General features: G+C 43.3%; 1 protein-coding gene across 1 annotated transcript in view; it reads right to left on the bottom strand.

Annotated features, from left to right (window-relative positions):
- Window positions 1–21,092, bottom strand: part of FAM184A (family with sequence similarity 184 member A) — a 127,273-nt gene extending 106,181 nt beyond the window's left edge. The window contains exon 1 of the mRNA XM_055433400.2: window positions 20,809–21,092. Within this exon, the coding sequence (XP_055289375.1) occupies window positions 20,809–20,967 (159 nt within the window). The 5' untranslated portion in view covers window positions 20,968–21,092. The remainder of the gene's footprint in view (window positions 1–20,808) is intronic.
- Window positions 21,093–21,380: the final 288 nt, after the last annotated feature.

Raw genomic sequence — 21,380 nt, 5'->3', positions numbered from 1 at the left:
GCAAGAACACTGGGGTGGGTTGCCATGACCTCCTCCAGGGGATCTTCCCGATCCAGGGATCAAACCCAAATCCCCTGCAGCTCCTGAATGCAGGTAGATTCTTTACCGCTGAGCCACCAGGGAAGCCCAATCCAACTCCCTCAGATCACTTGGCATGGAGAGTCTCACTTGGTGAAGCACTGAAGTCCTGCACTTAGAGCCACACACGTCAACTCAATAATGGAGACTCCAGACCTGGTCAAGTCTTCAGCTTGCCTGCAACCTCATGAGGAGCCCTGAGCCAGAACCACTCAGCTAAATGACACCTAGATTCCTGAACCTCAGAAACTATCAGATAATGTTTGCTGTATTAGATACCATGTTCAAGCAGGTTTTAGAAAAGGCAGAGGCATCAGGGATTAAACTGCCAACATCTTCTGGATCATGGAGAAAGCAAGAGAGTTCCAGAAAAACATCTATTTCTGCTTCATTGACTATGCCAAAGCCTTTGACTGTGTGGATCACAAAAAACTGTGGAAAATTCTGAAAGAGATGGGAATACCAGACCACCTGATCTGCCTCTTGAGAAACCTGTATGCAGGTCAGGAAGCAACAGTTAGAACTGGACATGGAACAACAGACTGGTTCCAAATAGGAAAAGGAGTGCGTCAAGGTTGTATATTGTCACCCTGCTTATTTAACTTATATGCAGAGTACATCATGAGGAACGCTGGGCTGGAAGAAGCACAAGCTGGAATCAAGACTGCTGGGAGAAATATCAATAACCTCAGATATGCAGATGACACTACCCTTATGGCAGAAAGTGAAGAGGAACTCAAAAGCCTCTTGATGAAAGTGAAAGAGGAGAGTGAAAAGGTTGGCTTGAAGCTCAACATTCAGAAAACAAAGATCATGGCATCTGGTCCCATCACTTCATGGGAAATAGATGGGAAAACAGTGGAAACAGTGTCAGACTTTATTTTTTTTGGGCTCCAAAAATCACTGCGGATGCTGATTGCAGCCATGAAATTAAAAGACGCTTACTCCTTGGAAGGAAAGTTATGACCAACCTTGATAATATATTAAAAAGCAGAGCCATTACTTTGCCAACAAAGGTCTGTCTAGTCAAGGCTATGGTTTTTCCAGTGGTCATGTATGGATGTGAGAGTTGGACTGTGAAGAAAGCTGATCGCCGAAGAATTGATGCTTTTGAACTGTGGTGCTGGAGAAGACTCTTGAGAGTCCCTTATACTGCAAGGAGATCCAACCAGTCCATTCTAAAGGAGATCAATCCTGGGTGTTCATTGGAAGGACTGATGCTAAAGCTGAAACTCTAATACTTTGGCCACCTCATGCGACGAGTTGACTCACTGGAAAAGACTCTGATGCTGGGAAAGGTTGGGGGCGGGAGGAGAAGGGGACGACAGAGAATGAGATGGCTGGATGGCATCACCGACTCTGTGGACATGAGTTTGAGTGAACTCCGGGAGTTGGTGATGGACAGGGAGGCCTGGAGTGCTGTGATTCATGGGGTCGCGGAGAGTCGGACACGACGGAGCGACTGGACAGGACTGAGCTGTCACACAACAATAGACGTCCTTCCTGTAATTAATCTCAGTTGACATCAACATCTATGTAGTTGCCCATTCATTCATTTAACCAATATATGAGTTCTCAGAATGTGACAGAGACTGGCGATCCTCTTCCTTCCGTACAATAAAATGTCACTAAATCTTAAAATAAAATGTCACTAAATCTTGACAAGTTTATCTGCAAAATGTTTCTCAAATCTGCCTCTCAGATTTGAGATTTCTCAAATCACGTCTTTCTCTCTCTCACCAGTGTCCTAACTCAGGCACTCACAGCTCTCACCACAACGATATTACAATAGACTTCCAATTTCCTTGCTTCTCCTCTGTCCTTGTCAAGTGTGATCTATTTATGACACAGAGGAACAGCACATACATAAGAGCTGAGGTGGCGGGACCAGGAAAAAAGTTCTCTCAAGGAATAAAAGACCCCATAATCCTTGTGGACAAGTAACTTAAGCTTGATAGTCCTGAGAGTCTTAGTGAAAGAGAAAGCAGCTTAAATACCCAATGTGTATACAGACAGAGGAGAGGATACAACTGTGGACAATTCAGAGACGGCAACATGACTCAGTGCAGCCACACCGAGTGATCAGAAAACGCTGGTTTCCCCGATGCTGACAAGGGTTCGATCCCTGAGTCAGGAAGATCTCCTGGAGAAGGAATGGCAAGCCACTCTAGTAGTCTTGCCTGGAAAATCTGATGGACAGAGGAACCTGGCAGGCTACAGTCCATGGGGTCGCAAAGAGTCAGTCACAACTTGGCAACTAAACACCACCACCACTTGATGTTGCAGAGTCATGTTAAGTCCATGCACTGGTTTCCTGTTCCTACTGTACCAGTTTATCACAAAGTCAGGGACTTCAAGCAAAACAAATTTATTAATCTTATAGTTATGAAGGCCAGAAGTCTGAAAAGAGGCTCCCAGGGAGTGTTTCTTTTCTAGCTGTTTCTAACTTTTAGAGGTCACACATCCCTTGGCTCGAGGTCCCCTTCCATGTCCACAGCCAACAGAGGCTGTCGAGTCTGTCTCACATCATCACTCTGCCAGTCACCCTCCTGGCTCTCTCTCACTTGGGAGAATCCTTGTGATTACACTTGCCCCATCCACAAAATCAAGGATAATCACTCCACTGCAAAGCCCGTAACTTAACCATACCGGCAGATGTAACGTATTCACAGGTTCCAGGGATCAGGACGCGGATCACTTAGAAGTGGGGGGAGCGGTGGCATTATCTCACCATGGTCCAGTCCCATACTTTTCTTTAGCAATGTTCCACAATCCAGAAACAGAAACAGAGAAAACAAACAAGGGCGATTCAGGACTGAAGGTTAAAGATATGCCGAGTCCTAAAATGCAGTAAGAAAGGGACAGGCTTGGCTTCAGGTCAAACTCAAACTTTTTCTATAGCAATTAACTTTGCTAATTCATTCATAACCACAGAGCAGTCTTCTCTGGGCTCCTTTCCCCTGTTTATCACCAGGAGACTGGGACAAGATGTGTGTTGACCTGAACACACCTTACAATAAACAACATTGAAAGTGCATGTTCTTCTAGGTCATTAAGGAAGGTACAGGTCAGAACAGAAACCAGCAAGACTAATTACCTGCCAAAGACAGACTATATTTGAATAAACAGTTTAGGAGTTTTTCTGTGTGTTGCATGAAGTTAATCCAGAAACATCCAACCAAATGTGCTACAGTCTCACGGAGTCAAAGATTTCTAGTTATCTTTAGGTACCTAGACAAAGGCTTTTAACAAAACCAACTCCCACGCTGACAGTTTGTGCTGGGAAGAAAGTAACTGTAACCACAAACATTTTAAGCAAATGATGACTACAAAAAATAAGACTTTTTTTATTTAAAATAAGTCAACATTATATTTTTTTAAAGGGCTTACTCCATGCCATGAAATAATTTTTACATATTATTTCTTCTTCTGACTTACGGCAAAGTGGTAGATCCAAGTTCAGATTATGTAAATTACGATTTACATACAAGGAGAGAATCTGATTGTAATTTTAGCCCATGCTTATGATTGCAGGGTGGCTGCTGGGTGACTAGCAACTCACACAAAAGATGAGTATTCCCGCCCCCACCACCCTGCCCATCTGAGGGTATTTAGGGAAATAACAAGTCAAACTCACACTCATGTGAGCGTGTTCAGGGCGTAGTAAGAGTCACAGTCACATAGGCCCATGACAACATCTGACAAACCAGAGCAGGGCTAAGTAAACAACAGATGCAAAGTTCTACATCCATTTTTAGATACAGCAGATCCTCATTATTCATGGATTCCATATTTCGAACTCTGCCTACTTGCTAATATCTATGCTGCTGCTGCTAAGTCACTTCAGTCGTGTCCGACTCTGTGCGACCCCATAGATGGCAGCCCACCAGGCTCCGCCGTCCCTGGGATTCTCCAGGCAAGAACACTGGAGTGGGTTGCCATTCCTTGTCCAGCTAATATCTATATGTAACCTCAAAACCTAACACAGATAGTGTGTTAGATAAGCTTCATTCAGGCATGAGCTACAGTGCACTTGCTGTTAATGAACCAATGATACTTATTACAGTGTCATTAAACAGAAATACACCTAAAACAAGGTATTGTACTGAAGGCCTGTTGTGACTGTAACCAGAGGGTGTCACAAGCATGACCCTGTATTTCCCCTGCACAATTTGGTAGAACACAGCTACCTCAAATAATGAAAATCAACTGTATTTTACTTTCTGTTCAACCTGTACTTTTGATACCTGTGGTCCCTAATAATGTAGAACGTATCTCCATCATAGGAGAAAATATATACAAAAATATATTTGTTAAAGACAACATCAGCAGAGGTTGAATCAAGGGGGAGGGGCTGAGGAATGGGATTAATATTTATTGACCTCCTTTCCTACACAAGGGGATTCCCAGGTTGCACTAGTGGTAAAGAACCCGCCTGCCTATGCAGGAAACATAAGCAATGCGGGTTTGATCCCTGGGTCAGGAAGATCCCCTGGAGGAGCATGGCAACCCATTCCAGTATTCTTGCGTGGAGAATCCCATGGACAGAGAAGCCTGGTAGGCTAGAGTCCACAGAGTCACAAAGAGTAGGACACAAGACTGAAGTGACTTTGCATGCATTCCCCTACACAAATTATCTTGTTTCATCTTTACAGTAATTCTAGAAGATAGACTTTGTCATTCTTATTTTACAAATAAGGAGACTGAGGCTCTGAGAGGTTAAAACACTTACTAAGGGTCACAGCCTACTAAGAGGTGAAGCAGAGATTCAGACTGGGGTCTAAGCCGCTGAACCACATGTCTGACTCATATGGCGGGCCCAGCTGCCTCTCCAGGCTAGTGGCTCTGGGAATGTAGGCCTCTGGCCCACCCAGAAGAGACCAAAACCCAAAACATATTCATTAATTCCTGGGATTCAAAAGACTGAAATTTCCCTGATTCCCTTTATCCCTGGTCACTATAGAGATTTGTTAACCAGAGAATGTGTCAACACTATTCTTTAAACTATTTATCTAAAATTATTTATCTTAAATTTTTATCTAAGAAAATGATATATATAGATATCCTACCCAAAATAAACAAATCAAACAGAAAAAGCTTCACATAATTCAACATTTAGAATTGTCAAATTACTATAGTTGTTGATTAACATGTTCACCTACTTTATTCTGGTCACATTTTCTCAAAAATCCATGGGAAAAAAATGGGTAAAATATGTAACCTAAAAACAGTTGCATAAATTGACAGTATTAATTAATAGTGCCCAGCATAGAATCCTTCACGGATTAGACATTCAACAAAAGTTAACCAACATTATGGATCTGCACAAACACTTTCAATTCAGTTCAGTTCAGTCACTCAGTCGTGTCCAACTCTTTGCGACCCCATGGACGGCAGCTCACCAGGCCTCCCTGTCCATCACCAACTCCCGGAGTTCACTCAAAACTCACCTCCATCAAGTCGGTGATGCCATCCAGCCATTTCATTCTCTGTCATCCCCTTCTCCTCCCACCCCCAATCCCTCCTAGCATCAGACTCTTTTTCAGTGAGTCAACTCGTCGCATGAGGTGGCCAAAGTATTGGAGTTTCAGCTTTAGCATCAGTCCTTCCAATGAACACCCAGGACTGATCTCCTTTAAAATGGACTGGTTGGATCTCCTTGCAGTCCAAGGGACTCTCATGAGTCTTTTCCAGTACCATAGTTCAAAAGCATCAATTCTTCGGCGATCAGCTTTCTTCACAGTCCAACTCTCACATCCATACATGACCACTGGAAAAATCATAGCCTAGAGTAGACAGACCTTTGTTGGCAAAGTAATGTTTCTGGTTTTTAATATGCTGTCTAGGTTGGTCATAACTTTCCTTCCAAGGAGTAAGCGTCTTTTAATTTCATGGCTGCAATTAGCATCTGCAGTGATTTTGGAGCCCAAAAAAATAAAGTCTGACACTGTTTCCCCATCTATTTTCCATGAAGTGATGGGACAAGATGCCATGATCTTAGTTTTCTGAACGTTGAGTTTTAAGCTAACTTTTTCACTCTCCTCTTTCACTTTCATCAAGAGGCTTTTGAGTTCCTCTTCACTTTCTGCCATAAGGGTGGTGTCATCTGCATATCTGAGGTTATGATATTTCTCCCGGCAATCTTGATTCCAGCTTGTACTTCTACCAGCCTAGTGTTTCTCATGATGTACCCTGCATAGAAGTTAAATAAGCAGGGTGACAATATATAGCCTTGACATACTCCTTCTCCTATTTGGAACCAGTCTGTTGTTCCATGTCCAGTTCTAACTGTTGCTTCCTGACCTGCATATAGGTTTCTCAAGAGGCAGGTCAGGTGGTCTGGTATTCCCATCTCTTTCAGAATTTTCCACAGCTTCTTGTGATCCACACAGTCAAATTCTTTAGCATAGTCAATAAAGCACTCCACTTTAATCATATTTAAATAAGTTTATGCTCAAAATCTTTCAAGCTAGGTTTCAGCACTGTGTGAACTGAGAAATTCCAGATGTACAAGCTGGGTTTAGAAAAGGCAGAGGAACCAGAAATCAAATTACCAACATTCATTGCACTATAGGAACACAAGGAAATTCCAGAAAAATATCTGCTGCTGCTTTATTGACTATATGAAAGTCTTTGACTATGTGGATCACAAATCTTAGAGAGATGGGAACACCAGACCACCTTACCTGTCTCCTGAGAAATTGTATTTGGGTCAAGAAGCAAAAGTCAGAACCCTACATGGAATAACTGATTGGTTCCAAATAGGGAAAAGAGTATGTCAAAGCTGTGTATTGTCACCCTGCTTATTTAACTTCTATGCAGAGTACATCATGAGGAATGCTGGGCTGGAAGAAGCAACAAGCTGGAATCAAGATTACAGGGAGAAATATCAACCTCAGTTATGCAAACGATACCACTCTAATGGCAGAAAGTGAAGAAGAACTAAAGAGCCTCTTGATGAGGGTGAAGAAGAGTGAAAAGGCTGGCTTAAAACTGAACATTCAAAAAACTAAGATCATGGTAGCCAGTCCAAACACTTCACGGCAAGTAGAAGGGAAAAAAGTGGAAGCGGTGACAGATTTTATTTTCTGGGCTCTGTAATCACTGTGGATGGTGACTGCACTCATGAAATTAAAAGACACTTGCTCCTTGAAAGGAAAGTAACGACAAACCTGAACAATGTATTACAAAGCAAAGACATCACCTTGCCAACAAAGGTCCATCTAGTCAAAGCTATGGTTTTTCCAGTAGTCATGTACGGATGTGAGAGGTGGACCATAAAGATGGCTGAGCTCTGAAGAATTGACGCTTTCAAATGGTAGTGCTGTAAAAGACTCTTGGAGAGGCCCTTGGAGACTCAACCCAGTCAATCCTAAAGAAAATCAACCGTGAATATTCATTTTAAGGTTGAATGCTGAAGCTCCAATACTTTGGCCACCTGATTCAAAGAACTGACTGACTGGAAAAGACCCCGATGCTGGGAAAGACTGAGGGCAGGAAAAGGTGACCACCGCGGATGAGATGGTTAGATGGCATCACTGACTCAATGGACATGACTTTGAGCAAACTCTGGGAGATAGTGAAGGACAGGAAAGCCTGGCATGCTGCAGTACAAGGGGTCCCAAAGAGTCAGACATGACTTAGCAACTGAACAACAACATATTTTCCCTGCTACTCTGAGTAAGCCAGTATATTAAAGACACACAAACACATACAGTACTTCAATTACACAGTGTTTCACTAGATGAAAGATCTAAGAATAAAAATAGAACACTATTTAGTGTTTGGGTTATGAAATGTTTTCTCAAAGACATAAGATTCTGTTAAAACAGTGTCAGACTTTATTTTTGGGAGCTCCAAAATCACTGCAGATGCTGACTGCAGCGATGAAATTAAAAGACGCTTACTCCTTGGAAGGAAAGTTATGACCAACCTAGACAGCATATTAAAAACCAGAGACATTACTTTGCCAACAAAGTTCCGTCTAGTCAAGGCTATGGTTTTTCCAATGGTTGTGCATGGATATGAGAGTTGGACTGTGAAGAAAGCTGAGCGCTGAAGAATTGATGCTTTTGAACTGTGGTGCTGAAGAAGACTCTTGAGAGTCCCTTGGACTGCAAGGAAATCCAACCAGTCCATTCTAAAGGAGATCAATCCTGGGTGTTCATTGGAAGAACTTATGCTAAAGCTGAAACTCCAATACTTTGGCCACCTCATGCGATGAGTTGACTCACTGGAAAAGACTCTGATGCTGGGAGGGATTGGGGGTAGGAGGAGACGGGGACGACAGAGAACGAGATGGCTGGATGGCATCACCGACTCGATGGACATGAGTTTGAGTGAACTCCGGGAGTTGGTGATGGACAGGAAGGCCTGGCGTGCTGTGGTTCATAGGGTCTCAAAGAGTCAGACACGACTAAGCGACTGAACTGAACTGAACTGAAGAATTTCTATTTTTCACATCAATCCCATTTTCACAGCATAATACTCAAGTTTAATTGTTTACAGATAAAAAATATTTTTAATCTCATACGATAAACTGAAGGTGCAGAGTAACAACAGTATTCTACCACTTCACCCCACCTCTATCACTTCCTATTGTCATTTGGAAGTTAACTGGCTTTACAGAGACCCAGGCTACTCCATTCTCATCTCCTCACTCCTTGAAGCTCCAGGGCGGTGGATTGGCCCTGGGTGGCCAGCAGCAGCAGAGAGGCCGGGGAGCCCTCTGCTCCTAGCCATCCATCATCATCGATCGGCTCCAGCCAACAGCTCTAGCAGGGCCTTTTCCCAGGCCCCCAGGTGACAAGCTGAGCGACACCCAGTGGCTGATAAAAGTTCACACACTCAAGAGGACCAGCAGTGGGACAACAAGGGTCCAGGCATGTCCCACAGCTACGTGGAGCAGTTGAAGGGCATGTCCCTGCTAGTCAAGGCCTCACAAAAAGTGGTCCATTCAGATTGCACCCAAGTACTGCATTTCAGACTGTCTTGTTGAAGGGAATCTCCAACCACTTCAGTACTCTTGCCTTGAGAACCCCATGAGTAGTATGAAAAGGAAAAAAGATATGACACTGAAAGATGGTCTTTCAGGTCAGTTGGTGTTCAGTATGCTATAAGGAGAGCAGAGAAATAGCGCCAGAAAGAATGAAGAGTCTGAGCCAAAGTGGAAAGGATGTCCAACTGTGGATGTGTCTGGTGGTGTCACTGAAGTCCAATGCCATAAAGAACAATAGTGCATAGGAACCTGGAACGTTAGGTCCATGAATCATAATAAATTAAATGTGGTAAAACAGGAGATGGCAAGGGTGAACAGCGACATTTTAGGAATCAGGGAACTAAAATGGACCAGAATAGGTGAATTTAATTACTGTATCTACTACTGTGGACAAAAATCCCTTAGGAGAAATAGAGTAGCCCTCATAGTCAATAAGACAGTCTGAAATGCAGTACTTGGGTGTAATCTCAAAAATGACAGAATGATCTTGGTTTGTCTCCAAGGCAAATCATTCAACATTACAATAATCAAGTCTATGCCCCAACCACTGATGCCAAAGAAGCTAAAGTTGAATGATTCTATGAAGACCTATAAGACCTACTAGAATTAACACCAAAAAAAGGATGTCCTTTTCATCATAGGGGGTTGAAATGCAAAAGCAGGAAGTCAAGAGATACCTGGAGTAACAGGCAAGCTTAGCCTTGGAATATAAAATGAAGCAGGACAAAGGCTTAAAGAGTTTTGCAAAGAGTTCGTGCTGGTCATAGCAAACATGCTCTTCCAACAACACAAGAGATGACTCTACACATGGACATCAACAGATGGTCAACACCGAAATCAGACTGATTATATTCTTTGCAGCCAAAGATGGAGAATCTCTATACAGTCAGCAAAAACAAGACTGGGAGCTGACTGTGGCTAAGGCCATAAGCTCTTTATGGCAAAACTCAGGCTCATACTGAAGAAAGTAGGGAAAAGCACTAGGCCATTCAGGTATGACCTAAATCAAATCCTTTATGATTATACAGTGGAAGTGATGAATAGATTCAAGGGATTAGATCTGGTAGACAGAATGCCTGAACAACTATGGATGGAGGTTCATAACACTGTACAGGAGGTGGTGACCAAAACCATCCTCAAGAAAAAGAAATTCAAGAAGGAAAAGTGTTTGTCTGAGAATTCCTTATAAGGCTGAGAAAAGGAGAGAAGCCAAAAGCAAAGGAGAAAGGGAAAGATATACCCAACTGAATACAGAGTTCCAGAGAATAGCAGGGAGAGATAAAAAAAGCCGTAAGTGAACAGTGCAAAGAAACAGAGAAAAAGTAACAGAATGGGAAAGACTAGAGATCTCTTCCAAAAAATCAAGGGTCCAAGGGAACACTTCATGCAGAGATGGTCACAACGAAGGACAGAAACAGCAAGGACCTAACGGAAACAGAAGAGATTAAGAAGCGGTGGCAAGAATACACAGAAGAACTGTACAAAAAAGTTCCTAATGATCCAGATAACCATGATCATGTGGTCACTCACCTAGAGCCAGCCATCTTGGAATGTGAAGTCAAGTGGGTCTAGCAAGCATTACTACAAAGCTTGTGGAGGTGATGGAATTCCAGTGTAACTATTTCAAATCTTAAAAGATGATGATGTTAAAATGCTGCATCAACATGGCAGCACATTTGAACAAGTCAACAGTGGCCACAGGACTCAAAAAGGTCAGTTTTCATTCTAATCCCAAAGAAGGGTAATGCCAAAAAATGTTCAAACTACCCCACAATTGCACTCATTTCACCTGCTAGCAAGGTAATGCTCAAAATCCTTCAAGCTAGGCTTCAACAGTACATGAACCAAGAAATTCCATACGTACAAGCTGGATTTAGAAAAGGCAGAGGAACCAGAGATCAAATTGCCAACATCCGTTGGATCATAGAAAAAGCTAGAGAATTCCAGAAAAAGCATCCACTTCTGCTTCATTGACTACACTAAAGTCTCTGAGTGTGAGGACCACAACAAACTGTGGAAAATTCTTAAAGAGATGGGAATACCTAGATCATCTTACCTGCCTCCTGAGAAACCTGTATGCAAGTCAAGAAGTAACAGAACTGGACATGGAACAACGGACTGATTCAAAGTTGGGAAAGGAGTACGTCAAGGCTGTATATCGTCACCCTGCTTATTCAACTTCTATGCAGAGTACATCATTTGAAATACCAGGCTGGATGAAGCACAAGCTGGAATCAAGATTGCCAGAAGAAATATCAATAACCTCAGATATGCATATGACACCACCCTTATGGCAGAAAGCAAAGAGGAACTAAAGAGTCTCTTGATGAAGGTGAATGAGAGGAGATAAAAAACTGGCTTAAAATTCAACATTCAAAAAACAAAGATCATGGCATCTGGTCCCATCACTTCATGGGAAATAGATGGGCAAACAATGGAAACAGTGTTAGACTTTATTTTGGGGGGCTCCAAAATCACTGCAGATGGTGACTACAGCCATGAAATTAAAAGATGCTTACTCCTTGAAAGAAAAGCTATGACAAACCTAGACAGCATATTAAAAAGCAGAGACATCACTTTGTCAACAAAGGTCCATCTAGTCAAAGCTATGGTTAGTCCAGTATTCATGTGTGGATGTGAGAGCTGGACCATAAAGAAGGCTGAGTGCTGAAGAATGGATGCTTTGGAACTGTAGTGTTGGAGAAGACTCTTGAGAGTCCCTTGGGCTGCAAGGAGATCAAACCAGTCAATCCTAAAGGAGATCAGTCCTGAATATTCATTGGAAAGACTGATGCTGAAGCTGCAGCTCCAATACTCTGGCCACCTGATGAGAAGAGCCGACTCATTGGAAAACTCCCTGAGGCTGGGAAAGATTGAGGACAGGAGGAGAAGGGGGCGACAGAGGATGAGATGGTTGGATGGCATCATCAACTCAATGGACATGAGTTTGAGTTTGAGCAAACTCTGGGAGATAGTGAAGGACAGGGAAGCCTGGCATGCTGCAGTCCATGGGATCGCAAAGAGTCAGACATGACTGACTGACTGAACAACAACGCTAAGAAATTACTTATTAATTAAAATAAATTGTTTCAGTCACATTTGCCGAACTCTTATCATTCATACCACTTTTTAAGGAGTCGGAAATTAGAAGACTGCAAAATATTTTCATAAACAAAACAGGTGGCGGGGGAGGGCAGAGAAAAACTGGAGAACTTTCACCTGATTGCCCTCAGAAATGGGACCACAGGCAACAATCCAGGTAAGAAAGCAAGCAAAGGAAAAATATTTACAACAACATAGCAGTAACTTTGACACCAAGTACTGACAGTATCTAAATCACCTTAATTAAAGAGGCTTTTAAGTCTGGAATGACTAAAGCTGTTAATAAAACGTGAAAATATTATGACATTTATCTGAGAATACAAAACAAGTAGCTGTTCCAAATTTACCAAAGCCACATTTACAAACTGTACAACCCACATGTCCAAAAATTGTGCACTGAATGGGAGAGGCTCATTGGTTTCACTTTCATCAGGCCTGTGATTCAAATGGTAAACAAAACTTGGTTCCAAAACGGGGAAAAATACCTCTGTGGCCTCTGAGGAACTGAGTGGGTAATACCAGGTAGAAGGAAGGCGTACACAATAAAAGGAGCCCTGCTAGTACAGCTGCCTGTTTCCTAGACCGTTCCAGAGACCTGGATTCCAGTCTAAGATCTGCCTATAACAAGCTATGTATTCTTCAAATGACTTGAGGCCCTCAACTTCCATATCTATAAAATGAGAGGGTTAGACTGGTAAGAATCTATGGTTTCTTCTATAGAAGAAAAACCTTTTCACTCTAAACGCAGTCCCTTTATAGCTTTTAGACAATTGGTTAATAATAATGGCATATCATGGTTTTGTGCCCATTAGTAAAGTACAGGAAATTAATTCAAACCACTCTGCTATGACTAAAAGATTATATCTAAGCTAATGCCTAATAGAATGGCAAAGCTGTGATGTAACAAAGGAGGGAAAAAAAGATGCTACATTTGGCATGTATCAAGATGATCATGCGAAATGCCAGGGTGGATGAAGCATAAGCTGGAATCAAGATTGCTGGGAGAAATATCAATAACCTCAGATAAACAGATGACACCACCCTTATGGCAGAAAGTGGAGAAGAACTAAAGAGCCTCTTGATGAAGGTGAAAGAGGAGAGTGGAAAAGCTGGCTTAAAATTCAACATTCAAAAAACTAAGATCATGGCATCCAAACACTTCATGGCAAATAGATGGGGAAACACTGGAAACAGTGACAGACTTTATCTTTTGGGGCTCCAAAATCACTGCATATGGTAACTGCAGCCATGAAATTAAAAGACACTTGCTTCTTGGAAGAAAATCTATGACCAACCTAGACAGCATATTAAAAAGCAGAGACATGACTTTGCCAACAAAGGTCTATCTAGTCAAAGCTACGGTTTTTCCAGCATTCATGTATGGATGTAAGAGTTGGACTATAAAGAAAGTTGAGCGCCGAAGAACTGACGCTTCTGAACTGTGGTGTTGGAGAAGACTCTCGAGAGTTCCTTGGACTGCAAGGAGAGCCAACCAGTCAATACAAAAGGAAATCAGTCCTGAATATTCATCGGAAGAACTGATGCTGAAGCTCCAATACTTTGGCCACCTGATGCGAAGAACTGATTCATTGGAAAAGATCCTGATGCCGGAAAAGATTGCAGGCAGGAGGAGAAGGGGGAGACAGAGGATGAGATGGTTGATGGTATCACCGACTCGATGCACATGAGTTTGAGCAAGCTCCGGGAGTTGGTGATGGACAGGAAGGCCTGGCGAGCTGCAGTCCATGGGGTCACAAAGAGTCGGACACAACTGAGCAACTGAATTGAACTGAACTGAAGCTGAAACAATCCAAGTCATAATCCAAACCAAAGACTATTATGAAACACGATCTAAGGTAATTCAAACAGACCAACTGTTTGAATGCTGTTAATAACCAAATGCTGAGAAATCAGCATTTAACAGAGAAAACAGAATTGTTTGAAAATTTCACCGGTTTTGGTATTATATGAACATATTCAGGTTGTGAATATAGTAAAAGCAGAGTTAGTATTAAATGACTGATCAATAAACTATTTTTCTATATTTGCTAAGAATTTGATATATCAATCCTTGCTTTTGAAATGATAAATAATATTTATATTTCAGATAGCATGCTTTACATTTTTATTCTTGCATCAAAAATAATAAAATTATATAGCTTTTAGAAGCAGTTTAAGGGGAAGCCAAATAAATATTTAAATAGTTAAGAGAAATTTTAACTCCGCTGAAATGATCTAGCATTAATCCACAAGAGGAGCAGATACAACTCAAAAATATTTACTGACTTTCTCTACTATATAACAACACTGCTTGGCACATCACTATCTTCAGTGAATATTTATTAAGCTTTTATACTATGTGCAAAGGATTCATATTAAGGTTACATGAGATAAACAGTCTCTACAATTGAGGGGCTTATCGTCAAATAAGAGAAACAAAAATAAACTGTTTGCAAATTTGTATTATTAAGTATCGAATGAGAAGTAAGGAAAATAAATGTTAAGAGTAATTCAGAGCAAGGCAAACCTAAAAAGGCCCAGGTTGCTCAGGGCAGTTCTCAGGAGGAGAGACATAAGTTTAGTATTAAAAGAAGACTTTTAAGAAGGATTTGATGCTGAGCACAGAAAACACAAAGTAACTGTTCCTGCTCTTTGGAACCTTACACCCAACCTTATACTAGTAGGTCTGTAACTGATAACTGAACTAAACTATATCAAAAGTGCCATCAACCAAAAAAGTGTTGGATGGGCAGCTAAAATGACAGGATATTAAAAGGGAAGTTTCTGCTGAAAACCATAGACAACTGACATTCCAAAGCAGGTGCCAGAACATTCTCAATATTTCCAAAGGAGGCAGTCTAAAGGGTTGAGATGTGCTCCCTCCTACCCGCAACACCAGTGAGAGAAACTTCATGGGGAGTAAGGGTAGGGGTTGGAGAAGAGTCCCTCCAGGGGAGCTAGGTACAGGAACAAGTGCCCTTGCCTGCACTTGTGTAGAGGGGAGGAGATGGATGCCTGCCTCTCACCTAAAGCCTAGAGTAAAAGGCTCTGATGGGACTACTTGAAGAGCTTGATATGTGTCTCAAGTACTTTGAACAACATACTGAACTGGCACCTGATTCATCCCTGGAAATTCTCAAGGGTGAGAAGCTGGATGAAGAGGCACGTGAGAGCAAAAGAGAGACAGCTGAATTGGGACCACTTCCAGAGTCCCTCTGGACAAACAATGAGTGCTGATTGTGGACCAGTGTGGGTCCTATGAGATAGAGAGCAAGCTGGGGTGATGTCATCTGGGTCCAACCCAGGGGGGCACCCAGAGCTTGAACAGATCTCAGCAAAATGAACATGATGGTCCTGCCAGAACCAAGAAGCTGAAGAGGACATAAAAACCCAGCCAGAATACAGATGCATTCTCACTGTCAAACAATGTGAGGTGAGCAGTCGACACGGGAGGCAGAGGATCCACAGGTGAAAGAACGAACTTTCAACACCCGCCAAGTCTACAACAGCACTGAAGTTAAATCACCAGGCACTGATCAAGCTTGAGTTAGTGAGTTGCTGCTTTTCTTTCCTCTCTTCCCTTCTTCCTTGTCCAACTTGGGAGGGACAAGAAACTAGGACTGGCAAGACAAAGGAGAAACAGAAAGCCCAGTCAGAAGGAGAAAAATCCTCGATTATTGTCTTCCCCCTTGCAATGGGCAGAGCTAGGAAGTGGGCATGGGGCAGAAGCTTCATCTTTAATTCAGGTTCAGTTTGGGGTTTTAATTTGTTGGCACTAGACATTTTAATAATCAGATTGAGATCTTTGTGACTTAGTTGCTGCTGCTGCTGCTGCAAAGTCGCTTCAGTCGTGTCCGACTCTGTGTGACCCCATAGACAGCAGCCCACCAGGCTCCCCCGTCCCTGGGATTCTCCAGGCAAGAACACTGGAGTGGGTTGCCATTTCCTTCTCCAATGTGTGAAAGCGAAAAGCGAAAGTGACTTAGTTACTGGAGGACAATTTGCATTATCTCAAAGCAACCAGAAAAGTCAAGTTTATCCATGGACAGAGGGCATGATAGCCTTACAAGTAAATTGAAAGGGACAGTGAGTGACAAAACTAAAACCATTTTAGAATTTCATCCCACAAGCCCTGCTTTTCAACCTAACACACTAGAAGAGTCGACAAGTGGGAGAGCAGAGAAGTACACAAATGTGATCTTATAAAACATAACTCAGCCCATCCATCTTCTCTACCTTGAGATGGCTCAGTCATTAACAATTCCAGAAATCTGCCACGACAGGACTCAAGAATCTAACAGTACTTTTTAAAATTTGGCATGAGCAACCAAAATATAATAGACTCACTTTAAAAAGCAGAGACTATCTTGCTTCCTAATGTATCTCTAACACTTAGCGAAGCGCCTTTACATAAAAGATGCTTCAAGAACTGCTGTGTTCTTTCCATGTGATGGTAAGGTTAGGTTCTTAGAAAACAGAATCTGAACAAATTCTGTTCAGATGTGTTTAGAGAGTTTTTAGTTAGATAAATGTATGTTACTCTGTGTAATGTTATAATGTAGATTACTTTCATCCTTCTCCTTTTGTTGTCAGCCAAATCTCTGAAAAATGCATATTGTATTTTTAACACTGTACTACAAAAAGAGAGAAAATGTGAATATTTTAAGCTCTGACATTCAAATACTAGAAAAATTACTATATACATTTAAAGATTTTAGCAGAAAACCCACAAAGAAATATAGTATCACACAATGCCATTAATGCAGGATGATTTAGTTTACAAAGAAATAGCATTTAAAAGTATATTAGCCAGTATTCTACTAATACTTAGTTTACTGGTTTATTTGTCTTTTCAGTGACAGCCTGAATTAAGGGCCTACTATCTTAGTTACAGTATCATCATCTCTCTTTTAAAGATTAAAAAACTAAGGCCCAGAGGTTAATGACTTGCCCAAGGTCATACTGCTAGTAAATGGAAGAATAGGCGTTTTAACTCAAGACAGTATGTCAGATTCCCAAGCCATGCTAACAATAAGGCTGAAGAGGTAAGTTCCATTGACTCATTTCCAAAAGAAATAAAACCCTATTTTAGTGGTTATCTTTATGTCTAATTCTGAAATACAAGCTATTGTCGGGTCAACCATAGTTCTATTAACATATACCTCTACTGATGTGATCGGCTGTGATTTTTCCCGTGGTCATGTATGGATGTGAGAGTTGGACTGTGAAGAAAGCTGATCACCGAAGAATTGATGCTTTTGAACTGTGGTGCTGGAGAAGACTCTTGAGAGTCCCTTGGACTGCAAGGAGATCCAACCAGTCCATTCTAGAGGAGATCAATCCTAGGTGTTCATTGGAAGAACTGATGGTAAAACTGAAACTCCAATACTTTGGCCACCTCATGCGACGAGTTGACTCACTGGAAAAGACTCTGATGCTGGGAGGGATTGGGGGCAGGAGGAGACAGGGACGACAGAGAATGAGATGGCTGGATGGCATCACCGACTCTGTGGACATGAGTTTGAGTGAACTCCGGGAGTTGGTGATGGACAGGGAGGCCTGGTGTGCTGTGATTCATGGGGTCGCAAAGAGTCGGACACGACTGAGCAACTGAACTGAACTACTGATGTGATTTTCTTAGTAAACTTACAGCAGACACCAATAAAATTTCTATATTTGATAGGAAGGTAAAACATACCTTGCATGCCATTTTGGGGATTTAATGAGTCATTCCTTATCCTGACAAAATGTCAGACAAGGCTTTTTAGATGAATCATGTATCTGCATTTAGTTAAGTGGCTCAATCTATAAGTTTTCAAAGAGCAAATATAACCAAGGATTTGGCCAACTTCAGTTTAGGATCATCCTTTTCTGGTGAGCTTTTTCCTAGTTTAGTAAAAACTGATATATTTCTCATCATTCTTACAGAATTTACAGTAAGTGTGAAAGAAAGAAAATGAAGTTGCTCTTTGTGACCCCGTGGACTGTAGCCCATCAGGCTCCTCTGTCCGTGGGATTCTCCAGGCAAGAATACTGGAGTGGGTTGCCATTTCCTTCTTCAGGGGATCTTCCTGACCAGGGATCTCCTGCATTGCAAGCGGATTCTTTACCAACTGAGTTATCAGGGAAGCCCACAGTCATAGGATTTGGGCTCCTCTTTCCATGGAATTCTCTAGGCAAGAACACTGGAGTAGGTTGCCATTCTCTTCTCCAGGGGATCTTCCCAACCTAGGGATTGAACCTGGGTCTCCGGCATCGCAGGCAGATTCTTTATCATCTGAGCCACCAGGGAAGCCCACAATAAGTGTATTTGACTATAATGTCGACAGTTTCCAAACTGGTACATAAAGGCAGCAGGTCTTAAGTGTATGTTTCAGAAACTGAAGGGTGTTGACTGAAAGAGTCCTAAAATCAGGCTGCTTCATTCTCCTGCCTTGTTTTAGAAATAGAGGTGAGAGACCCAGGTGGGATATTTCGGTGTCAATCAGCGGTTCTCCACACGGGCTGATTCCTGTCCACCTCTCCCCCAGGAACATTTGGCAATGCTGGGAGACAAGTGTATTGCCGCTACTGTGTGTGCATGCAGAGGGACTACACCTACTGGGCAGCACCAGGGATGGCACCATCCTGTATAATACCCAGTACAGTCCTGCCCATTCCCAGCAAGGAATCACTCAGTCTGAAGTGTCAGCAGTGCCAAGGCTGAGAAACTCTAGTAGAAGAGATTAAATGTCTGAGGCCCTGAGCAGGGCGGGTGGCCTGAGTGTTTAGGGACTGTAACTGTAAACACTAAATCAGAGAGTCCCAGTAACGCTCAGTAAAGGTTAGATGTGGCACTCAAGCAGTGCTGCGAGCACTGGCAGCGGGCAGCCTCCTGCTTTGTTAGATCTGAAGTGGGGAGTGCAAAGAACTTCTATTAACACTCCTACCTTTCACAGTTGTGATCTTTTTCTGATAAAAGAACAGGAAATTTAAAAAAACTAAGTAAAAAGAAAAGTAGTTTGCTAGAGAGAAAAGAAACTTCTTTTGTTAAACTGTACACAGGTCCACTACCAACTTCCTGAATGTTTCTATGACTTACAGCAGGGCCCCAGACAGTTACACTCTATAATAAAAATAATGGCTGTTTTGGACACACAATAAGAGAAAATCAGAATAAATAAATATGTATGTATCTGGACTGTAAAGGCCAAACATGATTTCAGGAAGCCTAGCTTTTAGCTCCCAAATGTGTAAATGCCCTGATGGGAAACTACTTTTTCCTTCCTGGGACTTTCCTTTTCTGAATCTGGGAACCCTCAGTTACAAGAGAAAACAGTAAAAACTGGACACATAGCAACCTCTGAAATGGTGCTGACATAAAACAAAAACCAAATACCAACAAACAAAACTTCCCCAGATGTTACCTTGCTCTTTTCGTGGGTGAGTTTTATGATTAGGCGATTGTACCTTTTCCTTTGCTCTTCCATTTGACCTCTCATGCTTCAGTCCTTTCCATTATTTTTCTTCTACTCTCAATCACATTTCTTCACCAAAATATTTTTACCTTACTGTCATCCATTTTAACTTCCATTTCCTTCTTTCCCTCTCTTTCAACTCCATCTTACTTCACCCTCTTAAAAGTGCCAACTAGTAATGGAATTATATAATAAGAATTTTGGAGTTGAATCAGACTTTAGAGATTTTCTAGCAGCAAACCCCACCATGCTCACCTCTCTTCACATACCAACGCTCCTAACAAGTGGTTAGCCAACTCCGCTTAAACAGTAAACTGAGGTCCATCACCTCTACTAGCTTCCAGAAACCACGGATAGGGATCACTTCTCATCTGATGGACACTGAAAAACTTATCATGAGATCTAAACAGAGCAGTAATTAATCTAAATTGCTTCTGCTCCTCAGAAACCAACCGTGTCTCATTAACAACCTTTACTCAACTAGGAAAAAACTCACCAGCCAAGGACGACCCTAAACCACAACTGGCCAAATCTACCGGCGTGTTTGCTTTTTGAAAACTATCTTCTGATAAACTGAACCAATTAACTCAATGCAGACACATGATGCATCTAAAAAGCTCTGACTTTCTGTCGGTATAAGGAATGACTCATTAAATCCCGAAAATGACACGCAAGGTATGTTTCCCCCTCCTACATCGCTCAGAAGGTTTGTTCCCCGCTTAAGGACGTAACCAATAAAAGACACTGACGGATTTCGAATACTCGAGGTCAGGTTGGGTAAATACGGTACTGTGCTTCATACAGTACAGTAGTGTAAAGCCTCGTGGAGCCCTGGCACATGCACGAGAGCAAAAGTAAAGTGATTTCTCATTCTGCAGTTAAAGAAGGAGATCCTAATTTGTTCCGTGCTGGCTTATCCCAGAAGGAGAGCAGGATGCAAAGCCCCATAAACCCAGCCGTGCCGTCGGGTTTAGTTTAGCTTACATTAACATCACCGGCATTGCACCGAAGTTTGAACGGTTCTAGGAGCTAAGTCTCTGGCGGTGGTTTCCAGAACAGCCCCCTTACAATTCGCCCCAGGCGCGGGGCGCGCAGCCTCCCAGGCGGGCAGGTGGGCCCCGCGCTGCCGCGCACGGGGTCTCCGCCTTGCCCACCCCGCGGCCGCGCCCATACCTTGGTGAGCTGGGCGATCTTCTTGCTCATTTTCAGGTGCAGGTCCTGGCTGTAGTCCATGCAGTGCCCCGCCTGCTGCGCGGCGGCCGGCGAGGGGACGAATTTGGCCGCCGAGCCGCCGTAATAGTGCTGCTGCCAGCTCATGCCCGGGCTCGCCATCTTCCCGGCAGACCCCGGCCGGGGCGCGGGTCCGCGCGCGCGGGGGGCGGCCCGCCGAGCCGCGGCCGCTGGGACGCCGGAGCCGGGGCGGCCGCGTCCGGACCCGACACCCGGCCGCGCCCGCCGGCCGCGCCCGCCCGCACCCACCCGCCCGCGCCCGCCCGGTCACCGCCGTCCAGGGACGGGGGCGGCCCCGCCGGCCCGAAGCCGCGGGCGAGTCGGGCGCGGGGCAGACGCCCGGGTCCGGAGCCGGCCCGGCGCGGCCCGACCCGCTCTCGCCGGCTCCTCGGCTCGCGCCACGCGGCGGCGAGGCCCCGCAGGTTCCGCTCCCACCGGGCACCCGGGACCCAGCGAGCCGGCCGCCGCGGGGCTGGCGGAGGCAGGAGGAGCCAGGGCGGGCTGCTGCGGGGGGA

Source organism: Moschus berezovskii, chromosome 10 (genome assembly GCF_049115385.1).
Source record: "Moschus berezovskii isolate FMDL1 chromosome 10, NW_MosBer_1.0, whole genome shotgun sequence".
Taxonomy (NCBI): domain Eukaryota; kingdom Metazoa; phylum Chordata; class Mammalia; order Artiodactyla; family Moschidae; genus Moschus; species Moschus berezovskii.
This window is presented reverse-complemented; position numbering and strand designations above follow the sequence as displayed.